Source organism: Catharus ustulatus, chromosome 2, assembly GCF_009819885.2.
Source record: "Catharus ustulatus isolate bCatUst1 chromosome 2, bCatUst1.pri.v2, whole genome shotgun sequence".
NCBI lineage: Eukaryota > Metazoa > Chordata > Aves > Passeriformes > Turdidae > Catharus > Catharus ustulatus.
The window spans coordinates 36,182,990-36,202,486 of NC_046222.1; the positions used below are offsets into that span (position 1 = coordinate 36,182,990).

The following is a 19,497-nucleotide window of genomic DNA, read 5'->3' on the forward strand; positions in this document are numbered from 1 at the left end:
AACCAGTGATTTTGTCTCAGCCATTCAAAATGTCTTTTTTTTTTTCCTTTTTTTTTTTTCCTGCAGCAAAATTAATTTGGTATGAGGGAGCTGTTCTGCTGTGCTTTTAGTTGTAGAGTGCAGAGGACTGTGGCTCTCTTCCCATACATACACTGAAGAGCCTTCCAAGATTTTAAGAGAAATAGCAAATTCTTCTGCTGCTATAAAAATACTTGTAAAGAGTCTGAGTCACGAACAAAAAGCTTGTCCTGGGGAATCCACATTGGTTTAAAAATGTGCATGTAGTTTATATGTGTGAATATTCCTTATTACTCATTTTTACTATTAGTGCAGGCATTTTCTTCACTTTTTCAGGGCTGCTTCCTCCTGCAGGTGTAAGGACCTCCACAGATGAATAACTGCAAGTTTAGTTACACAAGTACAAGCCCAGTGACACCAGTGGGATTGCACCAGTGCTACTGTCAGTACAGTTTAGCCTTCAGTGCTTGTGCTAGAGTTAACACATAAGAACAAAAGAACCCAAAAGAATACATTGGTTGTGGTTTTTTCATAGGCAGTGGGGTGAGAGAGCAGTGAAAGGAGTATTAACTCTCAAAGCTAAAGAAAGGTACTGGTAGACAATTTAGGCACACAGATATGAGTCAGAGTATGTTCCAATTGAGCAAATTGTAAGAGATTAGATTATGTTGGTTGTAGATTTTTTTATTGAGGAAATGTGGTATACCTATTATCCCTATTACATATATTTCATTATATAATGACTGTAGAAACACGTCATGGATACCAAAGGATGAAGTTAATTAGTGCTGATTCTTTCCTTGCCTAAAATTTTGCCAGTTAGTATGCTACTGATTTTTTCCCTAAAACTGAGAAACATTTATTACTCATGTTTAAATGAATTAAACTTAACCCATATGTAATAATTTCTGCCTTTTAAACACTCTTACAGTTACCAACCTTTAAAATCAAATTATGCAAATTGAAGTATTAAACATTATTAAAATTACCTTTTTAGTCCCAATTTACAAGTACTTTATAATCTTTGTTGATGAAATAAGGTCAATCAAGCAACAACTATTTTCCGTTTTTAAGTATCTTGTGCATGGAATGATAGATTACACTAGAAAAATAATTTCTAGAAATGTCTGAACTGTTCAAAATTTTTGAAAGGTGTGATGGATTTTCTTTTAAATCTGAAATAGAGTAGAAATAGAAGAACCTAACAAACTGAGTGTTTATAACTCATGTATTACCATGTCAGCAATGGCAGAAGCACAGAAGAAAATAAGAGGCAAAGTGATTGTGAACTTCTGAAGCTGTACAGTAAATGACCTGAATTGTACAAGAAAGAATGTGATTTTGTGGGAAGAAATTGATGCATCCAGTTCTCTGGAATGTACTGCTTCAAATTTCTGCATTGATACACGTTCTAAGTTTAAGATTCTATGAAAATTCTTCATTTTTTTGTATCAGAACTGTTTGGAAGGGACCTTAAAGGTCACTAAGTTCCAAGAATTTGCCATTTTTTAAAGAAATAATTTTTTCAGATGCGAATCCTGGAAGTCTAAAGTTTCCCCATATAGTCAGTGAGCAAGCAGGTTCTTAACAATTCCATCCAAACACTAAGACACATGGCATAAATCCCATCCTTGATTCCTCTCTCCAGTACCTGTAAAAAAACCCCAGAACCTAGATTTCTTTTTGACTTGGATATCTACCCTTTAGAGAGGGAATATGATGGTATGAATTTCTTTCTGCCTAAGAGAGAAAGTTGTAAGTACCAAAGCTGAACTGTGCACTCTTCTTTTGTTGGTACTAATTTTGTATAAGGTGGAAGTGCTGGCCTAAACAGAATACACACACAGATGTAATTTCATTTCCATTTATTGTGAACCCCACTTGAAATCATGATCTCTACTTTTATCTGCTTCTGCAGTAGGCTTTTAAAACTAGAAAGTTTGTGTTGAGTCTGCATTAGCTATATCAAGTGCTTACACTTGAAATAATGCTTCCATCAGAATATGGGCAAAACAAAGAAGAGATGAAAGAAAAATTGATGGCTCATTGTAAACTTCATAAAATAATACCTTGGAGAAGGGCATCAATAATTTTTTTTTTCATACTGTAGAAAGTGTCCGCTCTGGGGTGACAAAACAGCTATAAAAAAGTAAATCTAAATTGTTGCTGAATAGCAAAAAGGATTATGAAGAATGACAGCAGTGAGTAGGGGAACTGGAAAAGAATCCCTTATTTTGACAAGGTCTTGAAACTGTGGTCAAGTAGAGGAAGCATTAGTGAAAAGAATCAAGGAACATGGAGTGTATGTGTGGCTTAATAGGAATTGTGGGAGAAAATTATGTTTCAAGTTTCATTGGAAAAGATGATAAGGTAGAAAACTCATCATGAATAATGCTTTGAATGAAGTGGAATTAGATAAAGTAAGTTTAAATTGATAAGTATGTGTGTCTGCTTCTATGTGTGAGAGGAAAACAGAAAAAATTTGGGAGATAATAAGAAAGAAAAAAAACTGAAAGAAAATCAGAAAGCAGTGGAGGTTGATTTGGAGACATGAGAATTTGTGATTACAGCTGGGGGATTGTGATGCCCAATAGACAAGAAAACATTACTGTTCTGAACAAGATATGAGAAGTGGGGTGGAGTAAAATAAAATTTCAATTTGGGAATCAATCAGAGAAGAGTGACCATGGTTACTTGCTAGATGAGTATTTTCTCCAAGGGAATGAAAACAGGAAAAGCCAGGATGACAGTGAGGGAGGCAGAAAGAGGAAAGGGTGGGTATCATGAAAATCATTGGCGAGGAGGCTGAATAAAAATTAGGTCCTGAAGGATATAAGAGACATCTAAAAGGAAAGGAGGAGTGAATATAGCACCCTTTGAGCAGGATACAAGGTAATCATGACTGCAGATCTTTGCAGGTGTTGACCAAGAGATGGATTTGGCTTCTTGGAGCTCTCTAATTATGTGTTGAAGGTGATACATTCCTTAAAGGATGTACAGTGGCTGGTGGTCAGATCTGATCTATTCCTGATAAAGTATAAATGTCTTTGAAAACCCTGTGGTTTTTTATTCTTCATTCTTCAATCCAGAACAGTCATATTACAAGAAAGTTTTAATTATGGTAAATTTTGATTCACAAACTTAACATATTTTCCTCGTTTCCTAAATGAAGCATGGGTAAAAAGAAGGAAATTGTCTTAGTTATGCACCATAATTAAAAGTAGGTGTGGGATATCTCACATAAATGGTCCATGAAATGTACTCAGTTAAAGACTAGCATGTAAAACTTTCTGGCAGCCTTTTTAGGTCACTCGAAAATGCAAAGTCATCACATTTGAAATCAGAGAAATCAGAAGAGTGTTTTCTGTATGTTTATATGCAGTAAGAAAGGAAACTTCCAATGATTTTGGAAAGCAGTATTAAAAGAACATCAGCAACTTTCCTTTGACAATTAATAAAGAAAGAACCCAAATCTGGAGTTGTCAAAGGGTTAAATAAGGATCACTCTTTAGCTTTGGTGACAAAACAAATTGTGAAAGGCTATTTAATACTTGCTAGATACCCAAATGGGCTTTCTGTTTCTGAAGTGTAAAATGACATGGCCTAGTGGAAGATGTCCCTTCCCCTGGCCAGGGTTTTGAAAATAGGTATCTTTATGGTCCCTTCCAATCCAAACCATTCTATTCCAACCCAAACCATTCTATGATTCTCTGAGTCTGTTAATTATACACTCAACTGGAAATTTCTGTAGAACAAATATACCCTGAAGTTACTTGTACAAGAATTTGACAATCTTGTATTCTGCTGAGGTTTGGTGATGAGACAACTGGAGAAACCACGCAGCCAAAAGAATAAATTTTGCATGTTGAATGAAAATCAGTGTCAGGGTAGTTATCTTCCTGTGCATATGATAACAGAAGTAGAAGAAGCAGTCTTCTTTCTTGCAGTTTTCTGAAAAACAATACCCAATTAAATATGATTAAAATGAGTTTTACTTGTAATAAAAAACTACAGATGTAATTTTTAGGCAAAACAATCTCTTCTTGAAAATAAGACTTAGCATAACAAACAGCTCTGATGGCAATTTTTGTTAGATAGGATAGGTCCACAGGTTTTGAAATATTGCAGTTGTATAAATTGCATGTTTTGATTCTCTTGTTGCAGCTCTCATAATACAATTCTTATCATTAAAATTCACATAATGAAATATGTATCTTATTGAGTGGATGCAGTTGTAGTAGGGTAGGAGTATAGCAAGGAAGAATTATACAATGTTTACTTTTTGAGTGTAAACAAGTCCATCAAATCAAAAAATTTCAGAAGTAAAATAAAATAGTATCAAATTACTATTGTTATTGTGATTAAAAATATCATAAAAGGTGTTAATAAAGTGGCAGAGTATGTGGCAGAAAATGAAAAGCCCAACAGAATGTTTATTTCAAGGATTTTAGGAATTTAGCATAATCTGTAGAGCTGAATTTCATACTTCAGCTGCTTATGTCACCCTTAAATGCCATAAAGGAAAGAAACTTTCTGGAAAGTAAGAGTCTTCTTGTAAAGGACCAAACAAATCTGAGTTTGTCAGGTCCTTACTTTGGCATTCTGTATGCTGGGCTTTATTTCAGATTTTTCACAAAATTGTGTATAAAAACCTCTCTTTACCTGTTACTTATTTCCCACTCTCCTGAAAGTGTCACTGAAGATGAGTAGTGCTTTCTTCTTAGAAAGGCAAGTCAACTCTAATAGCGATGAGAGCTTTGCCAGGAAATCTCTCTTGAATGGTGAGTCGAGATAGTTGCCCTACATTGCATCTCTCTCTTTTTTAAAGACATTTTCTTGTCAAATGTTTTGGAGAGTCCTCTAGAAGAACAGGTGCAGCCCTAAATGAAAGGCAACTGTTACCTGGCCTTTGAAAGGGATTATTTTATACGTGGGGACTTAATTGAGTTTGGTAACTTACTCTAGAAAGAGCTGTGAATTCATCACACTGTGGATTATGAACATATGTATGGTCAGAAGGCTGAGAACCTTCTTCCATTGCAAGTGTGTGCCATGCAGCAGAGGCCCTCAAAATTATCTAAAGATTTCAAACTCCTCTGCTCCCATGAAACACTTTTACATTTTGTCCTTGTCAATAGTATCTTTTTTCTGCTGGCAGAAATGCAAGTTCCTGGATGAGACAGGAGTTTATTCCAGCCCCTGTGCCATGAAAATGGGATGCAGTGGGTTGAGTTCTCCCATGGATCTCATTGTGTGTACCCCTTACCCACGCCTGCTGCAGTACCTTACTGCAGTCCTGCTGGCCCCTTACTGTCACAGGTGCTGTTGAGCTTCTTTCTCAGAGGAGTGCACATCCATGTCCCAAATCAGAGACAGAAGCCAAGCGAAGTGTTTCTTGGCTTTTGGAGAAGGGGAAAGATTGAATTGTTCCTAGTTGGGCATGTGCTACCAGTTACAGGTGCAGACAAGCCCGAAAAAGCAATTGGAAATGCTGCTAAACCGGAGATCCAGCCTTTCAGAGGTGCAAAATTATGAAAGGCATGCGGCATCTCTTAAGCAGAAATTTGTTATCGGTCTATAGCCAGGAGAAATGCAGAAAAAACAGATTTAAGGCAAGTGCTCACCTAACTTCACACATCGTTTTTAGACTCTCTTTGTACATAGTGAAAGAAAACCTCTGGGCACAATTTGCCTCACCTACCTGAGATTTCTAACATAGAATGAAATTAATTAAGACCTTCACATGTCTGTTTTTACTCACTTGGATATAAAACTAGATGACTACCTCACATTTCAGCATTATAAATGTAAATTTTACTTGATATTAAAGATATCTGTCGTGATGAGCTTGCACTCCAGGAAACTGCGAAAGAATTTTTCCCCAACAACTGGAAAATGCTGATGATTTATTTAAATGTGGAGAAGAAAAATACTGAATGAAAATGCTTGTAATTTTTCATAGTCATCTAAAACCATGGAGGCTGTGGTAAATTTTACTTTGAATTCTTATTGCAATCTGATATAAAAGCAGGATTAGAAAAGTCATGTAAAGAGAGACACAAGAGTAGGTTGCCACTACTTGCAAGAAATGGAAGTTGCAGGTTCAGACAGCTTGTTTAGGTGCTTTGACAGGCCAGAGACTGTCAAGTTAAAAATGTAGAAAAACAGAGGGTATGTCCATATGCTGCTAAATGAGAGCACCAACAAACCAGTTCCAGTGCTTGAGCCATGATTCTCTTCCTGCTTAACTGTTGGCTCACTCCTTGACTATTTGCTTCCAGCAGGCTCCAGACAGAAACAGCCCTAAGCACTGAGACTTGGCTGAAATCTTACTATAATTTAGCAGTGTAGGTGCAGCCAGAGAGTCTAAATATGAAGTAAAATGGTGCTAGCAGTGAGTGGTACTGCATAAAGCATCATCCCATCTGCCTCAGGTGGGTACAGTATCTTGTTGGATTCTTTACGAAATAACTGCATTGGTTTGCTGAGCAACCAGCAAAACAAACAGGGCAGTGAGCAGCATATGCAGATATGTATGTTTAAATAACAAAAGGAGCTGGATCAAGATCGACTTTTTAATTCATATCACCCCTGCTGCTATGGAGCCTGATAATGGATCTCTGCTGCAATTAATTTTTATTTGAATTGAAGACATTTTGAGAATTGCCAATGTGGATGATAATAGAAGCCCCTCAGATGGTCATAAGCAAGATATCGTTTGTGTGCAAATACAAATTGAGTATTCAGCTTGTGTTTTCTCCTTTCATCTTTCCACAGAGGTTGCTCACTTCTCATATCCCTCTTTTTCCCATTTTGCTGCACTAACGAGTTTTTAATGCAAAGGAAAAGCGATTATAAGCAGTGAAGCAAAGACAGCTTTATAGAGCAAGACTGAGGAATTGAAGACATAGATCAGAGCTATCCACCAACCTAAGATGAAAGAGAAGTTCATGAAAACAGAGACATATAGGTAGCTTTGATTTCATTATCATTAGACAAGAAAGGACAAAAAATTGAATAGCTATAAAGATCTCCATACTTAGTAAGTTGCCTATATTAATAAAAGAGTCTATGCAGAAAGCATTAAAGTGATATCATAGGACAGGAAGACATCCTGTAGTAAATTTCTTTTGCTAACACCATCTCTGGTGTTAGTGTAATGTGATGTGATTACCCAGTTGTAATAAACTAAAAAACCCAAATATGATGCATGTATTAAATATTATATTCATTGATGCTGTGTTTTCATACAATTGTTAAGCATGAGGTGTTTGTTTCGACTTTTCTCTCTCTTTCCTTTTCAACACAGATTCTGGGGAATGTATTTCTATTACTGATTGCATGGTTATCAGATCTTAAATTGTAAACAAATTAAATAGTCGGTGGATTTTAGAGGAACCTTTTGTTTGGCAAGTATATGTACCTTGTTAAAATATTCACAACAGAAGTACCTAATTACATTTGAAAGGTGCTTGACTAGATAAAGAATGATTTATGTACAGTGTTTTATGATTGCAGTTAGGAATCTAATACAGAAAATTAGCAGTTGGGAGTGGGGAGGAGTGATAAATGTTCTTGTTTTGAGAAATAACAAATTTGTTCCTCCAGGATGAAGTCAATCCCAATGCTTTCCTTCAGTTTAGATCTTGAAAAATATTTTTTTTCATTAAGTATAAATTAAGTAAAACACTAAAGCAAAGCTATTTTCCAGGGCATATGCCATCATTGCAAAAATTAAAATAGCATGATTAATATATTTTTCTTTATTTTTCTTCTTTTTTTTTTAATTAGTCAATATTTTCTGGTCAAATAAAAAAAATGCTGACTTGTGGTATCAAAGTAGTACTTTGAAATTCTTCTGAGATTTTAATGATAAATATATTTTCATTGCTCTGCAGTTTACTTGCAATATAGTGAGCCTTTGTAGCTTTCTCAGATGCTCTTCTCTACACATTTAGGAAATGAGAAAAGGAAGAAAGGTACTACGTTAAGTGAGTTGCCTGGAGGGACAAAAAAAATCCATGTCAGACTGGAATAAGTTTTAGAATACTGCTTAAATCAGTGTCATCTCTTCAGCTGATAGATTTCTTGTCCAGCACAGTTCATTTTGGTGCTCTACATTTTGTAGCTTAATTTATTTTGACACTGGGACTCAGCATAAGAATTACATTAACATTCTGTGCCTTTTTGCCATTCAACTGTCTCTTGCAAAGGTCCTCTATCATGTTCTTGCCCTAGGTTAATATAGTAAACAAGATGTATTTCAGTGTATGTATCAGTGAGTGATTTTTACATAAGTACTGTGAATTTCCTGTCTGGTTTTGTATTGCAATGTAAATTGGGGGTTGTAAGACAATGCATAAATAATTTTTCTTCCATTGTGAGAATATTAGAAGCAGACCTTCTATTTTACCTGAAACTATTACTTTGGAAACTATTTAAACATTAGCACAAAGTCCACAAACACGCTCCATCAAATATCAGTCTTATTATGTTGGTGATTTATATAGCCATTACATACTGAACTTCTACTGCTTTCAGTTTATAAGCCTGATTATACACCTCCAAGACAAAAGGGAGTTAAGTAGTCTATATTTTAGAAGTCCTCAGCTATATGTTAGAAAATGTGCTTCAGTAAACCAATGACATTGGAACAACTGAACAGTATGCCTATGAAGCTACCTTCCATGGGGATTTAAGGAATTCTCTGATTTTGTTTTCTTTAGGTCAATGGAACAGAAATTGAATATGAATTTGAAGAAATTACTTTGGAGAGGGTAAGTATAATTTATTCTCTCTTACAGTAAAATATAGCCTGTAAGAAAAATAATATTAATTATGAGATGAAAAGAATTGAATTGTTTATATTTTGAGTAAAGGCATCTGCAGTTTATTCTAAACTATAAAAATGTGACTGATACAACAGAGAAGTCTTTCATGCTATTAAGAAGTTTTAGCTTTAGCTACTTGCATTCAAAATGCTTTTCTTCCTCATAATTCTCAGTTGGGTGTTTGGTTATTGTGAAGAGCCTCTGTGGCTTGGTAACTGCATTTTTAGCTTGTCAACTGGAATTGTGAAATGTTTTCTCTTTAAAAATCTTTGGTTTCCTGACATATGTGCATGATAGAGGATGTGTAGTGTTATACTATAATATAAAAATTTCAAAAGGGTTTTTATTGTTCTAGTGGCTACATAAAAACTATAGACCTTATCTATGCATAAAAGATATGCTTACTCAGAGGCCGAAATATCTGAGCTGTAATCAGGGCTTGCAGTGAAGGCTTTGCTGGTGATGTAGCACCAAAACTAAAGGAACATGTATTGTACCATGTCTCCCTTGATTTGGTGTTTTTTCCTTGCCTCTTGGTTATGTAACTGTTGTCTTACAGTACTGGCTTTGTCTGACATAGATCAAGGCCGTAGGAGCCATGTAGGGTGTGAGAAAGAAAGTCTAAGCTTTTTAATATGTCATAATGCTTACAAAGGTTTCTAATGGATGTAAGAATATCATTGCTGAATTCCTTTGGTGTTCTACCAGCATCTTGGGAATATAAAGTTTTTCCATCTTGAAGCACAGTTCAACTTCTTTCTACATGAAAGGATTGAATAGGAGGCCAGATTTATCAAGATGTGCTTGATGCCTGTGAACAAATGCCTGTAAAGTAGTAAATTACCATTAAGTTAGATACTTATATAATTCACTGCACTTTTTCTGCATGTTGTATTTTTAATTGTCCGGGATAATTAATTCCATAACCATTAAACTTAAAGGGATGCAAGTTTATATTCTCATTGATTTGCTCTCTCAGGCAAATTATGAAAGAGCAATGTATCTTTTTATCATAGCCATCTTCATAACAGACAACATCTAAGGTTGTAGGCACTTTTCATCTACTCCCGACTTACTCACGCGTCACTAGTTATTCATTGGAGTGGAGTTTCCAAAGGTCACTGAACAGACAACAGAACACATGCCTCCTGGGTGATATTTTGAAAAGCACTTTGTTTTTAAGAGATGTGTAAGTTATCAGTACATACTGCAGAACGAATGTGATTTGCATCTCCTGTACCTGTCAGATAATTGGTTATTCATGGTGCAGTGTAATATCAGTTAAAGGCTGAACAACAATAGCAAAAAGAGATACAAATCTTAATAGACAATTTTTCAGTTGTTTTCTTGATGATGCTGGATCTGTGGCTTCTGATTAGTACTGCTTGAAATGTTCTGTCACATGTAGCAGTGTTTTGTCTCAAAGGCAGGGTACTGTGTCTGCTGGGTTTTGTGCGAGATATAAAACAAATGATTGCCTTTAAATAGCTGTCATTTATGTCAGACTAAAAGCATTTTCAGAAAAAAGACATTCTCCTTGTTGATTACCCCTTTTCTTCCATAGAACTGCTTTTAGAAATTAGAGGGAAATCGTCTCTCTGTATTTAATGGCAAAGCTGCAAAATATGTTAAGATTGCTGCTGTTGAGAGAGAAAAATGTAGTTTTCCCATATCAAACAGCTGGTAATAAACTTTACATTTTAGTCTAGTTATTCAGGTCACATAATTCTGCATCCCCAAAACTATCAAAGATTTTCTTCAGTAAATTTATGCATATTTTGAAATGGTCAGTATAACTTAAAGATTTTAAAAAAAAAAAAAAAAAAAAAGTTGGGGGTGTATTAGGGCAAAAGCACTCTTACTTGCATTATTTTTAATAATATAATGAAAGGGAAGATGGTAAGGTGGTAAGGGACTGATTACTTCAGAGCACTTCCCAGTCTCTATATACACTATTAATTTAATTATTAAGAGATCACCTTCATCCATAGGTGACATGGATTTGTGGGACCTATTCCTGAAGAGAGTTAATGGCTTTTATATGAACCTTGCTCCAGGGTGAGGAGATGTTCCCATCTCCTGGAATAAAATAAGACAACTCGTGCATGTTGGCAGAAAGTGTGCAGTGTGGAGCTGGAGAGCAGATTGGTAGGGTCCCAAAAGTGTCAAGAGCAAACTCTGCCCGTGGTCTGGTGGGAAAGACAATGCAGGGCTTGCTGAGCATCCCCAAGCTGCCCAAGACCATGCTGCTGTACCAGGAAGTTGACTGCAAGGTTACAGGGGCTTTTGGAAAAAGCTTTTTTAATATATTTTTTTCTCTATAAAATAATATTATTCAATTTTTTCTATTTAAAATGTTATACCCTAGTTTGCAGCTAAAAAATACTCAGGGATTTGAGATTAAAAGGCTTCAGTGAGACTTGACACAGATGGTTAATTTGAGGCAGATCCACATTAAATCTGTGATCAGTGCTGCTTCCAAGAGTAAAAGAAGTTGTAAGTACTCTCCTGTCAGCTCTCTCTTTAGTGGATGCTCTTATCCTTTCACTCTTTAGTTGTGCCAGCCACTTACCCAGTACCTTCACCAATCTCTGAGCTCACTGTTAAATCATTTAGAGCTCTCATAAGAACACACCTGAATAGCAGTTACAGAGTTAAGAGAAATCAAACAAATTCTTTTATGTAGGGGAAAAAAAAAAGGGTAAGACAGTTTAAATTCCTTGTCATACCTCAGAGAATATGTGAGATTTTCTGCCAACTTACCAGCTTACCAGTATAAACTACAGATCAGGGTGTAGACTAAAACTTTGTGATTCATAAAAAACTACAATGCCCAAATGCACACTCAGTCAGAATTCTTAAAAATAAAATATGACCTTACTCTAACTTGAATATTAAATACATTTTAAAAAGGAAACTCTACCTAAAATAATTCATATTAGTGCAGTGGTGTTAGGCTTCCATTACTGAAGGACTTGAAAGAATGATACCCAGCGCCATCAAGAGACTTATTTGCATTTGTAAATCAGCGGTCAGTGTAAGAGATAATCAAATAGTCTCTGGTACAAAGCCTAACCAACTTTCCTAAGCTGGAGGAAACTTTTAATTGATTGACTCCTTGGTGCAAGTGCTGTGCTTGGAGACAGATGCTGAAGAGAGGATTTTAATAGAGGTTAGAATATCAGGCAATATAAATACTTACCCTGAAGAAAAGTTAAGATAGACAGTGGGTCACTTAATGATTCATATTGTATTCATGCTGAGTTCAGCATCTGAGTTCAGATCTCACAACCTTTTTGCTCATCTAACCTTGCCTACTTTTTAGATGTTGGACAAAAAGAGCACATTTATGATTAGTAGAGCTGTTTTCAATAGATTCTTTTCATGTTTGGTATGTATTTTCATTTTGTATCTGTGTGAAAGAAGAATGATATTAGTTTTTATGGAATAGACTCTTTGGAAAAATCAAATTATATCAACACTGGAATTAAAGACATCTACTTCCCAGTGCATTTGCATGCTAAGATTGACTGACCTTCGTCAAACGTTGAGCTCTAACTGAAAACATTGAGCTCTGACTGAGAATTTTCCCAAGCCTGAGACATGCATCAAGGGTTTCTATTTCTTTTTCTTTTATACTCCTGTGCATTTCCCAGCCTATCATAATAATTCAAGTTACACTCAGAATGTTTTTTAATTAACCATATAGTTTTACAAAGTTTTTTAGGAACCTGTTGTTTAGTTTCCTCTTTACTTTTTCAGATTTCATTGCAATTACCTATTGTTTCACTACAGATGAGGGAGACACAGGTATGAATGCTCACATAGCATAATTATTTCCTTGGAAAATTAGGTTAAATATATTAATAGAATCATATTCCAAAAAAGTAGATTCTCAATGATGATTTATCATCTTGAATGTGCTGTGTTAACTCTGATAAATTTAATTCTATATCCACCACAGGCTCTGTTCAGTGGAGAAACTAAAACATCTACTGTGTCTCTTCTTTCCTTTGACTTGATAGTGGCATCGAGCACCACCATGAGAAGATTTAATTTTTCTACTTGGAGATTATAGTTCTCTAAAATATTGGGTTTCTACATTTCACCAAATTGAAGAACTTACTCACATCTTAACTAGAGCTAGTCATAGGTGACCTGAGATTATGTCAACTGGTTCTAAAAACACCAACACACAAAGGTTGTGTGTTCCATCCCCATATGGGCCATTCACCCAAGAACAGCATGATCCTTGTGGGTTCCTTCCAACTCAGAGTATTGTGTGAAAATATGCCTTGAAGGCTAAAATTTAAAAATCCTGAGGAAGCAGTAGAAAAAGAAATCCTGGTACATTTCAAGAAAGAAATTATTACAGGTCTCAGCTCTTAATCATTTTGAGACTTGTAAACCTAAGAAATAATTACTACTGTATTATTAAGCATTCTTTTTTCATCACTAATTTCCTGTGTGAACATGTAGTTTTCAAAGATGTGAACAGCTGCATTCCACTGAACACTGAAGAACAGTAAGATTAGATTGTATTGAATGACACGAATATTTTAATTTGACTTGATATCGTATTTTTTAATACCCATCTATGTCTTGTTTTTGTAAAGATCACAAAATTATAGAACAGTTTGGGCAGGAAGGGAACTTTAAAGGCCATCTAAAGTCCAAGCACCCTGAAACCAGCAGAGACAGTTTCCCCCAGATCAAGTTGCTCAGAGCCCTGTCCAACAGGGTATTGAATGTTTCCAGGGATGAGGCATCCACAGTATTCTGGGCAACCTCCTCTAATATTTCACAACCCTCATTGTAAAAATGGCCTCTTTAGACGTAAGCTAAATCTACCTTCTTTTAGTTTAAAACCTTGTCCTACATCTACAGGCCGTTATAGAGAAGTCTGTCCACATCTTTCTTATAAAGCCCCTTTAGGTACTGAAAGGCTGCATTAACATCTCGATGGAGCCTTCTCTTAATCCAGGCTGAACAACTCCTTAGCCTGTTTTCTCAGGAGAGGTGCTCCAGCCGTCTGATCACCTTTATGGTCTCCTCTGCATTCAGCAGATCCACATCCTTCTTATGTTGGGGTCCCAGAGCTGGATGCAGCATTCCAGGTGGGGTTTCACCAGAGCAGAGCAGAGGGACAGAATCCCCTTCCTTGATCTATTGGCCATGCTGCTTTAATGCAGGCCAGGATACACTCAGGATATGTCCAGCTTCTCACCAATCAAGACCACCATTTGCTTGTATGTCTGGGGGAAAATGTTTTCACTATTAGTCAGTAGTGAATCCTCTTTCTGCCTTTTTTAAAGGTCTTAGGCAGAAGTTCATGCTTTGACCTCTCAGGACTGAGACTGTAGGACATCACAGTGCCAGGACAGTCTTCCTTTAATTGTTTCAGAAATAAGAGTGGAAGGGAGTGGTTAAGAAATGACCACTAGGAAAAATATTTTCAACGTTTAAGAGCATATGCTGTAGATGCCTTTTGAGAGTCCAGAGTGCAAAAATCAATGTCCAACCATCAACAGCCCCAGTGGAGTAGTCTGGCATCTTCCAACAGGAGAAAGTAAATCTTTTGAAGTGAGTGTCCCTCAGGTACCTGATGAGCTTCACCAAACTCAGAGTTACTCTCTGAGTGTTTATTTTTGCAGAACTGTAAATGATTTCTTTACAGCTGAAAGCTTTCTGTGTGCCCTTAGTACATTTCTTCTTTGATAGGCTTTGCCTGCTTGCTTCCTAGGTGGTAGTTAGTTTTGCAGCCTCAGACTGCAATAAGTTATAATTCACAGACAGAACCCTTCATATTGACTAGTTTGTGCCAGATTGATAGTAGTATAGTGACCTACAGATGTTTATTGCTAGAAAGCTCACCCACAGGATTCTTTTTCCTGGAAGAGGTCTACAAGAAGAGGCAGAAGTGTTTATTTATGGTATTTATAGTTGTTCAAACAATTTGAAATACTGATATGTTGTGTATCCATATAGAGTCTCTGTAGTGTATTTCTCTGTGTATAAAACAAAGTTCTGTGAAATAAGAAATTAAGTAAGATTCTTGAAAATCCATGTGTAGTGCATGCAACCCCTGTGCAGGAAATTCTGTTCTGCATTCTAATTCCAATCAGATCTTACTTTAGCATTGAGACTGTTGTTCACCTTCAGGGAGGTTTGTAAGTACTGGAAAGGGCAGGCTATGGCCCTTGAATGCAATGGCTAAAGCAAGCTCTGTGTTCTCCTTTCATGTCTTGTGTCTTACCAGAGTTTGCCTTATCCTGAGGCTGTGCTGGAATGATCAGTGAAAGAAACTAAAGCGGTCTGGTGTGAAGTCCTGCTAATGGATGCTGAAATACCAGGTCAACGTTTTCTGAAACAACTGCAGAATTTGGTTGCTTTAGTTCAATGACCTAAATTAAGATTCTTTGGAAGAGTCTGGGATATTTTATTTTCTTTCACCTCAGAGCAGCCCTAATTTGGTACCCAAAATATAACTAATCACTGGGAAACTTTGTTCTTATTCTGTCAGAGAGTCATTATGCTGAAACTATTCCTGGTTGTAGAGCTGTACTACATGTCTTGTGGGGGCCTGTTCCACCTGTGCGTGGTAGAGGTACAAAACGTGCCAGTCCGGGGTGGGCTTGGAAAAGCAGGAGAACCGGGAAAGAGGGTGTGCCTGTCTTGAGTTACAACACAAGGTGTGATAAAAAGTCTATTCTATCACCATCTGTTAAGAGTGGGGGCGGTGATGCTTATCTCCGTGGGAGATGTTCTGCTAATGGGCCATCCATTGAAACCAGGCAGGGCATTGTTCTTTATCTTTTCACAACCCATCCTTCCTCCAGGAAGGTATCTTCTGCTAATGGCCCATTGAGTCCCACTGTGTGACTGATAAAATTACTGCATCCCATTGGAAGTTGCTTCAGCCAAGAAAAAAGACCCAACATTTCTTACCAAAATAAAACAGAAGTTTTAGGACACTGAGGAAGCCCCCTTCTCCACTGGACTCCAGAGGGAAGCTGGATTTCTCCACATCACCGCTAGACCTCCAAAAAGAAACTGCACCTTCACTGCTTCACCTGAATCACACCTGTCACCACAAAAAAACTACAGCCATCATTTAATCGAACTGCTACCAACACCCTGCCTGACGGGGTGTCAGGTTGTATTCTGACTTTGTCAGAGCTTAGGGTCTGTTTCTTTCTAGTATTGTATTTCTATTTTAATTTCCCTAGTAAAAAACTGTTATTCCTAATTCCCATATCTTTGCCTGAAGGCCATTTGATTTCAAAATTATAATAATTTAAAGGAAAAAGGTTTACATTCTCTGTTTTCAAAAAAAAGCTCCTGCCTTTCTTAGCAAACACCTGTCCTCCAAACTAAAACAGTGCCCTACCTTTTGAGAAACAGAGGCTCCTGCCTGATGTTCTTACCTGTCATCCTCCACATTCAGTGTCTGGGACTGGAAATCAATAAACCCACATAACTGTCTTACTGAAGAGTATTGAAGACTAAGAGAAGTGAAGGAACAGCTGTCAGATATTAAACCCCTCTTAGAGGAGGGAACAAACTATTTTTATTTATTATCAGCAATTATAAGGCTAAGGAACATGATGAGGTAGAACTGCTGCAGCACTGATAGTATCCTGGAAACAGTGACAGGACTAGGACTGGTGTAATCTCCAGATAGTGGTATCTGGACTGCTTCAGAATACATGCTGCCAGAAGAAATTGAGTTATCCAGGGAAAATGCTAAGAAAACCAGTGGCTTTCTCTTAAACCTTTGTATATAAGGAAGATTTTCCCTATATTTCATTTCATATAGCATTTGCTACAACTGTGCAGAGGGTACATCCTTTCCCAGCTGTGTAGTGGCAGCACTTCGTATCCCAGTAGGCACAATAGGAAAACTGCAAAGCCGTGAAAGGGGAGACAAAGGAGAGGAAAAGGCTATAAGTGAAAAGATGGGGAAGAAACTTGCTGCAATGTACTTCGAAAAAGAGCTGAAATAACACTATACATTTAACTCCCTCTGGGTGCCTATCAAAGAAATTGTTATTTTCATATTACTTTCTTAGAATTCTACTTCTAAATCTAAAAGTCTGCAAAACGCTTCATGGATGCCAGCTTGGATAAATCAGAATGGTGTATTTCTTTGGATGTATCATTGAAATACCATTTAAACTCCTCTGAGGGCATTTTTGCAGTGAAGGATGTCTCCACCAAAACGTGTGTGTTAACTTTATATTTCAAAAAAAAAAAAAATACATAGCTTGGATTTACACCTGATGACTCAAGCTTTCCGAGGCAAATAATAACTGTATTACTATGGATTAATTAGGCTTTTATTTATTTGTATATGTAATTTTGAATGTTTATGTATTCACTGATTCATTTAGGAATTTCTGGGTATTTCTGAGGGATTCACAGTTTCTTTCAATGAGTCCTCAGGTCCAGGGAAGATTACGAGACTTTTTTTGTTAAGTGAGAAACTTTAAATAACTCAGTATTTTGTTGCAATAGCTCATGATGACATTTTGTTTTCAAAATAGTTTAAAACTTTGAAGAATGCTCAACCAGACAAAGAAAACTGGAGATTTTTTGTCTTTTTTTGTCTTTTTTTAATTTAATAGCAGTTACTTGACACACTGAGCTGTTTTGTTCCCAGGGGAGTAAATTTCATTCTCCAATATACTGAATTGCAAGCATGAAGTTACTTAAACTCTCTGCATTGAAAACTCACAGAGAACTTCTTCAGGGAGAGCATGACAGACACTAAAAAGAAGACACAATACTAGAAACTGTTCTCAAAGTGAACAGAAACAAAATAAATCAACTGCAGGGAAAAAATGCATATATATTCCATATCAAAACTGAAGAAAAGTTGAAAAGTTAATCATCATTTATTTAAGGGTTCAAAACCTACCTTTGTGAATATAGGGAAAAAAAGCATTATTCATGTTTATCTCTACTTGAATCTTATCCCTTTAACTGTGCCAAGATCACAGAGACCTTGAGTTACCTGTTATTTGAAAAGGTACTTCATGCAAATCATAGCTGCCTTGAGGCAATGTTCTGCTGCTGGTTCTTTTAAATTATTATTATTATTATATTGACATTTTATTTTTCAGGTAATATCACCCATTTATTGCTTTTCTCTCATTTCTCAACTCACTCACTCTCATCAGGGAGTAATCCTGCTGCTTTTTTGCATTATTTACAACTTTGCATGAAAATTGCCTTTACTTCAGATGAACCTATTTAAGATGTGGCCTTTCACTCTATTTGTTATTTGTTCACTTCTCTTTGGTGTTTGGAAAGTGAGCATCTATTATAAACAGTTTGTGAAGCTGCTTGACAGTGAAATCAAATCTGCAGAATACTGCATTTTCTGAAAGGAATACTTACGTATGCAGTAGATCATATTGGGGAAAAAAAGCTTTGTACAATGAAACAGTGCTGCCTTTGGTACTATACCCTAGTTCTCCAGTCTGATGCAAAAGAGAAGATTTCTCCCCTCCAGCTTAATTTTGCCCAGAAATAATTTTGCAGAAGTTTAAACCAGATTTAAGTGTGCTCTCAGTGCTTGGATTGTCTCCCAATTTTCAGGAAGTGCAAACAAATAGGCATTATGCTTCACACAGTTTGACTTTTCCAAACTGGCATAAATTGGCATTTTGGAACAGGCTGCCCAGGGAAACAGTGGAGTCACCATCCCTGAAAATGTTTGTGTGGTACTTCCAAGTGTAGTTCAGTGGGAGTGGTGGTATTCAAAGGTTGGACTTGCCGATTTTGGAGGTCTTTTCCATCCTTAATGATTCTGGAAAGAGCCTGCTAAGAGAAATCAGTCTAAGGTACCACCCAAGATAACCTAAAGTGTCCGCCTCATCTATCAACCCTAGTCACTAATGAGCTGAGCTGCAGGTATGACTTCCAAATAAACATTCCAACTCTGAATAGAACCTTCTAGAGCACTAGTGGGAGGCTATGTATGCACTAAAATATCAGTTATATGTGTGTCTAAAATGCTGTCTTTTCCAAGAATTATGTAGGAATCTCAGAAAGACTGAGAAAGCAGTGCAGAAAAAGAAATATGAGCTGCAAAGCATTGATTTGACTCAGTTTTTACTTAGTTTTGCAACTGTCATTGGCAAATAGCACACAGATTTAAAATATGTACAGTTAAATAAATGGGGAAAATGGACCTCAATTTACCAGTAGAAAATGACTCATTCTGGAGATGATAATAATGACCTTGCAGCAAAGATGGTCATTTTCGAGGCAAGACTTTAAAAAGGCATCTTTGATGTACTGGATTTGTCTCTTAGGAAAAGTAATGTTTTTCATTGCAGAAAATTGCTTTTCATTTTTGTTAAAATATAGAATCAGTTGTAATGCATAAATTAGGGCTGCAAAACATTGAGGAATCAGTAGGCCATTTTGGTACGGAAAGGTATTGCAAAGATGTAGAGGAATAAGGGGAAAAAAATTGCTGGATTACCCAGACTGTCACTGCTGTGCACCTTAACACATTATCCCAATAAAAAATTCTAATCTGTTCTTTGGCTGAAGCCTTGCAATTATTTTCTGTTCAAACGCATTTGTATTTGAAGCAGTCACAGGATCATTTGTCTTCTTAGAACTACCCCTTATA

The 19,497-nt window shown here is 36.5% G+C and overlaps 1 protein-coding gene across 23 annotated transcripts in view; it reads left to right on the forward strand.

Moving 5' to 3' along the window:
- DLG2 (discs large MAGUK scaffold protein 2) overlaps positions 1 to 19,497 on the forward strand; it is a 1,022,753-nt gene that overhangs the window by 630,073 nt on the left and 373,183 nt on the right. For all 23 annotated transcript variants that reach the window (XM_033052881.2, XM_033052884.2, XM_033052883.2 and 20 more), the window contains one exon: positions 8,745 to 8,795. In XM_033052881.2, coding sequence (XP_032908772.1) covers positions 8,745 to 8,795 — 51 coding nt within the window. The remainder of the gene's footprint in view (positions 1 to 8,744; positions 8,796 to 19,497) is intronic.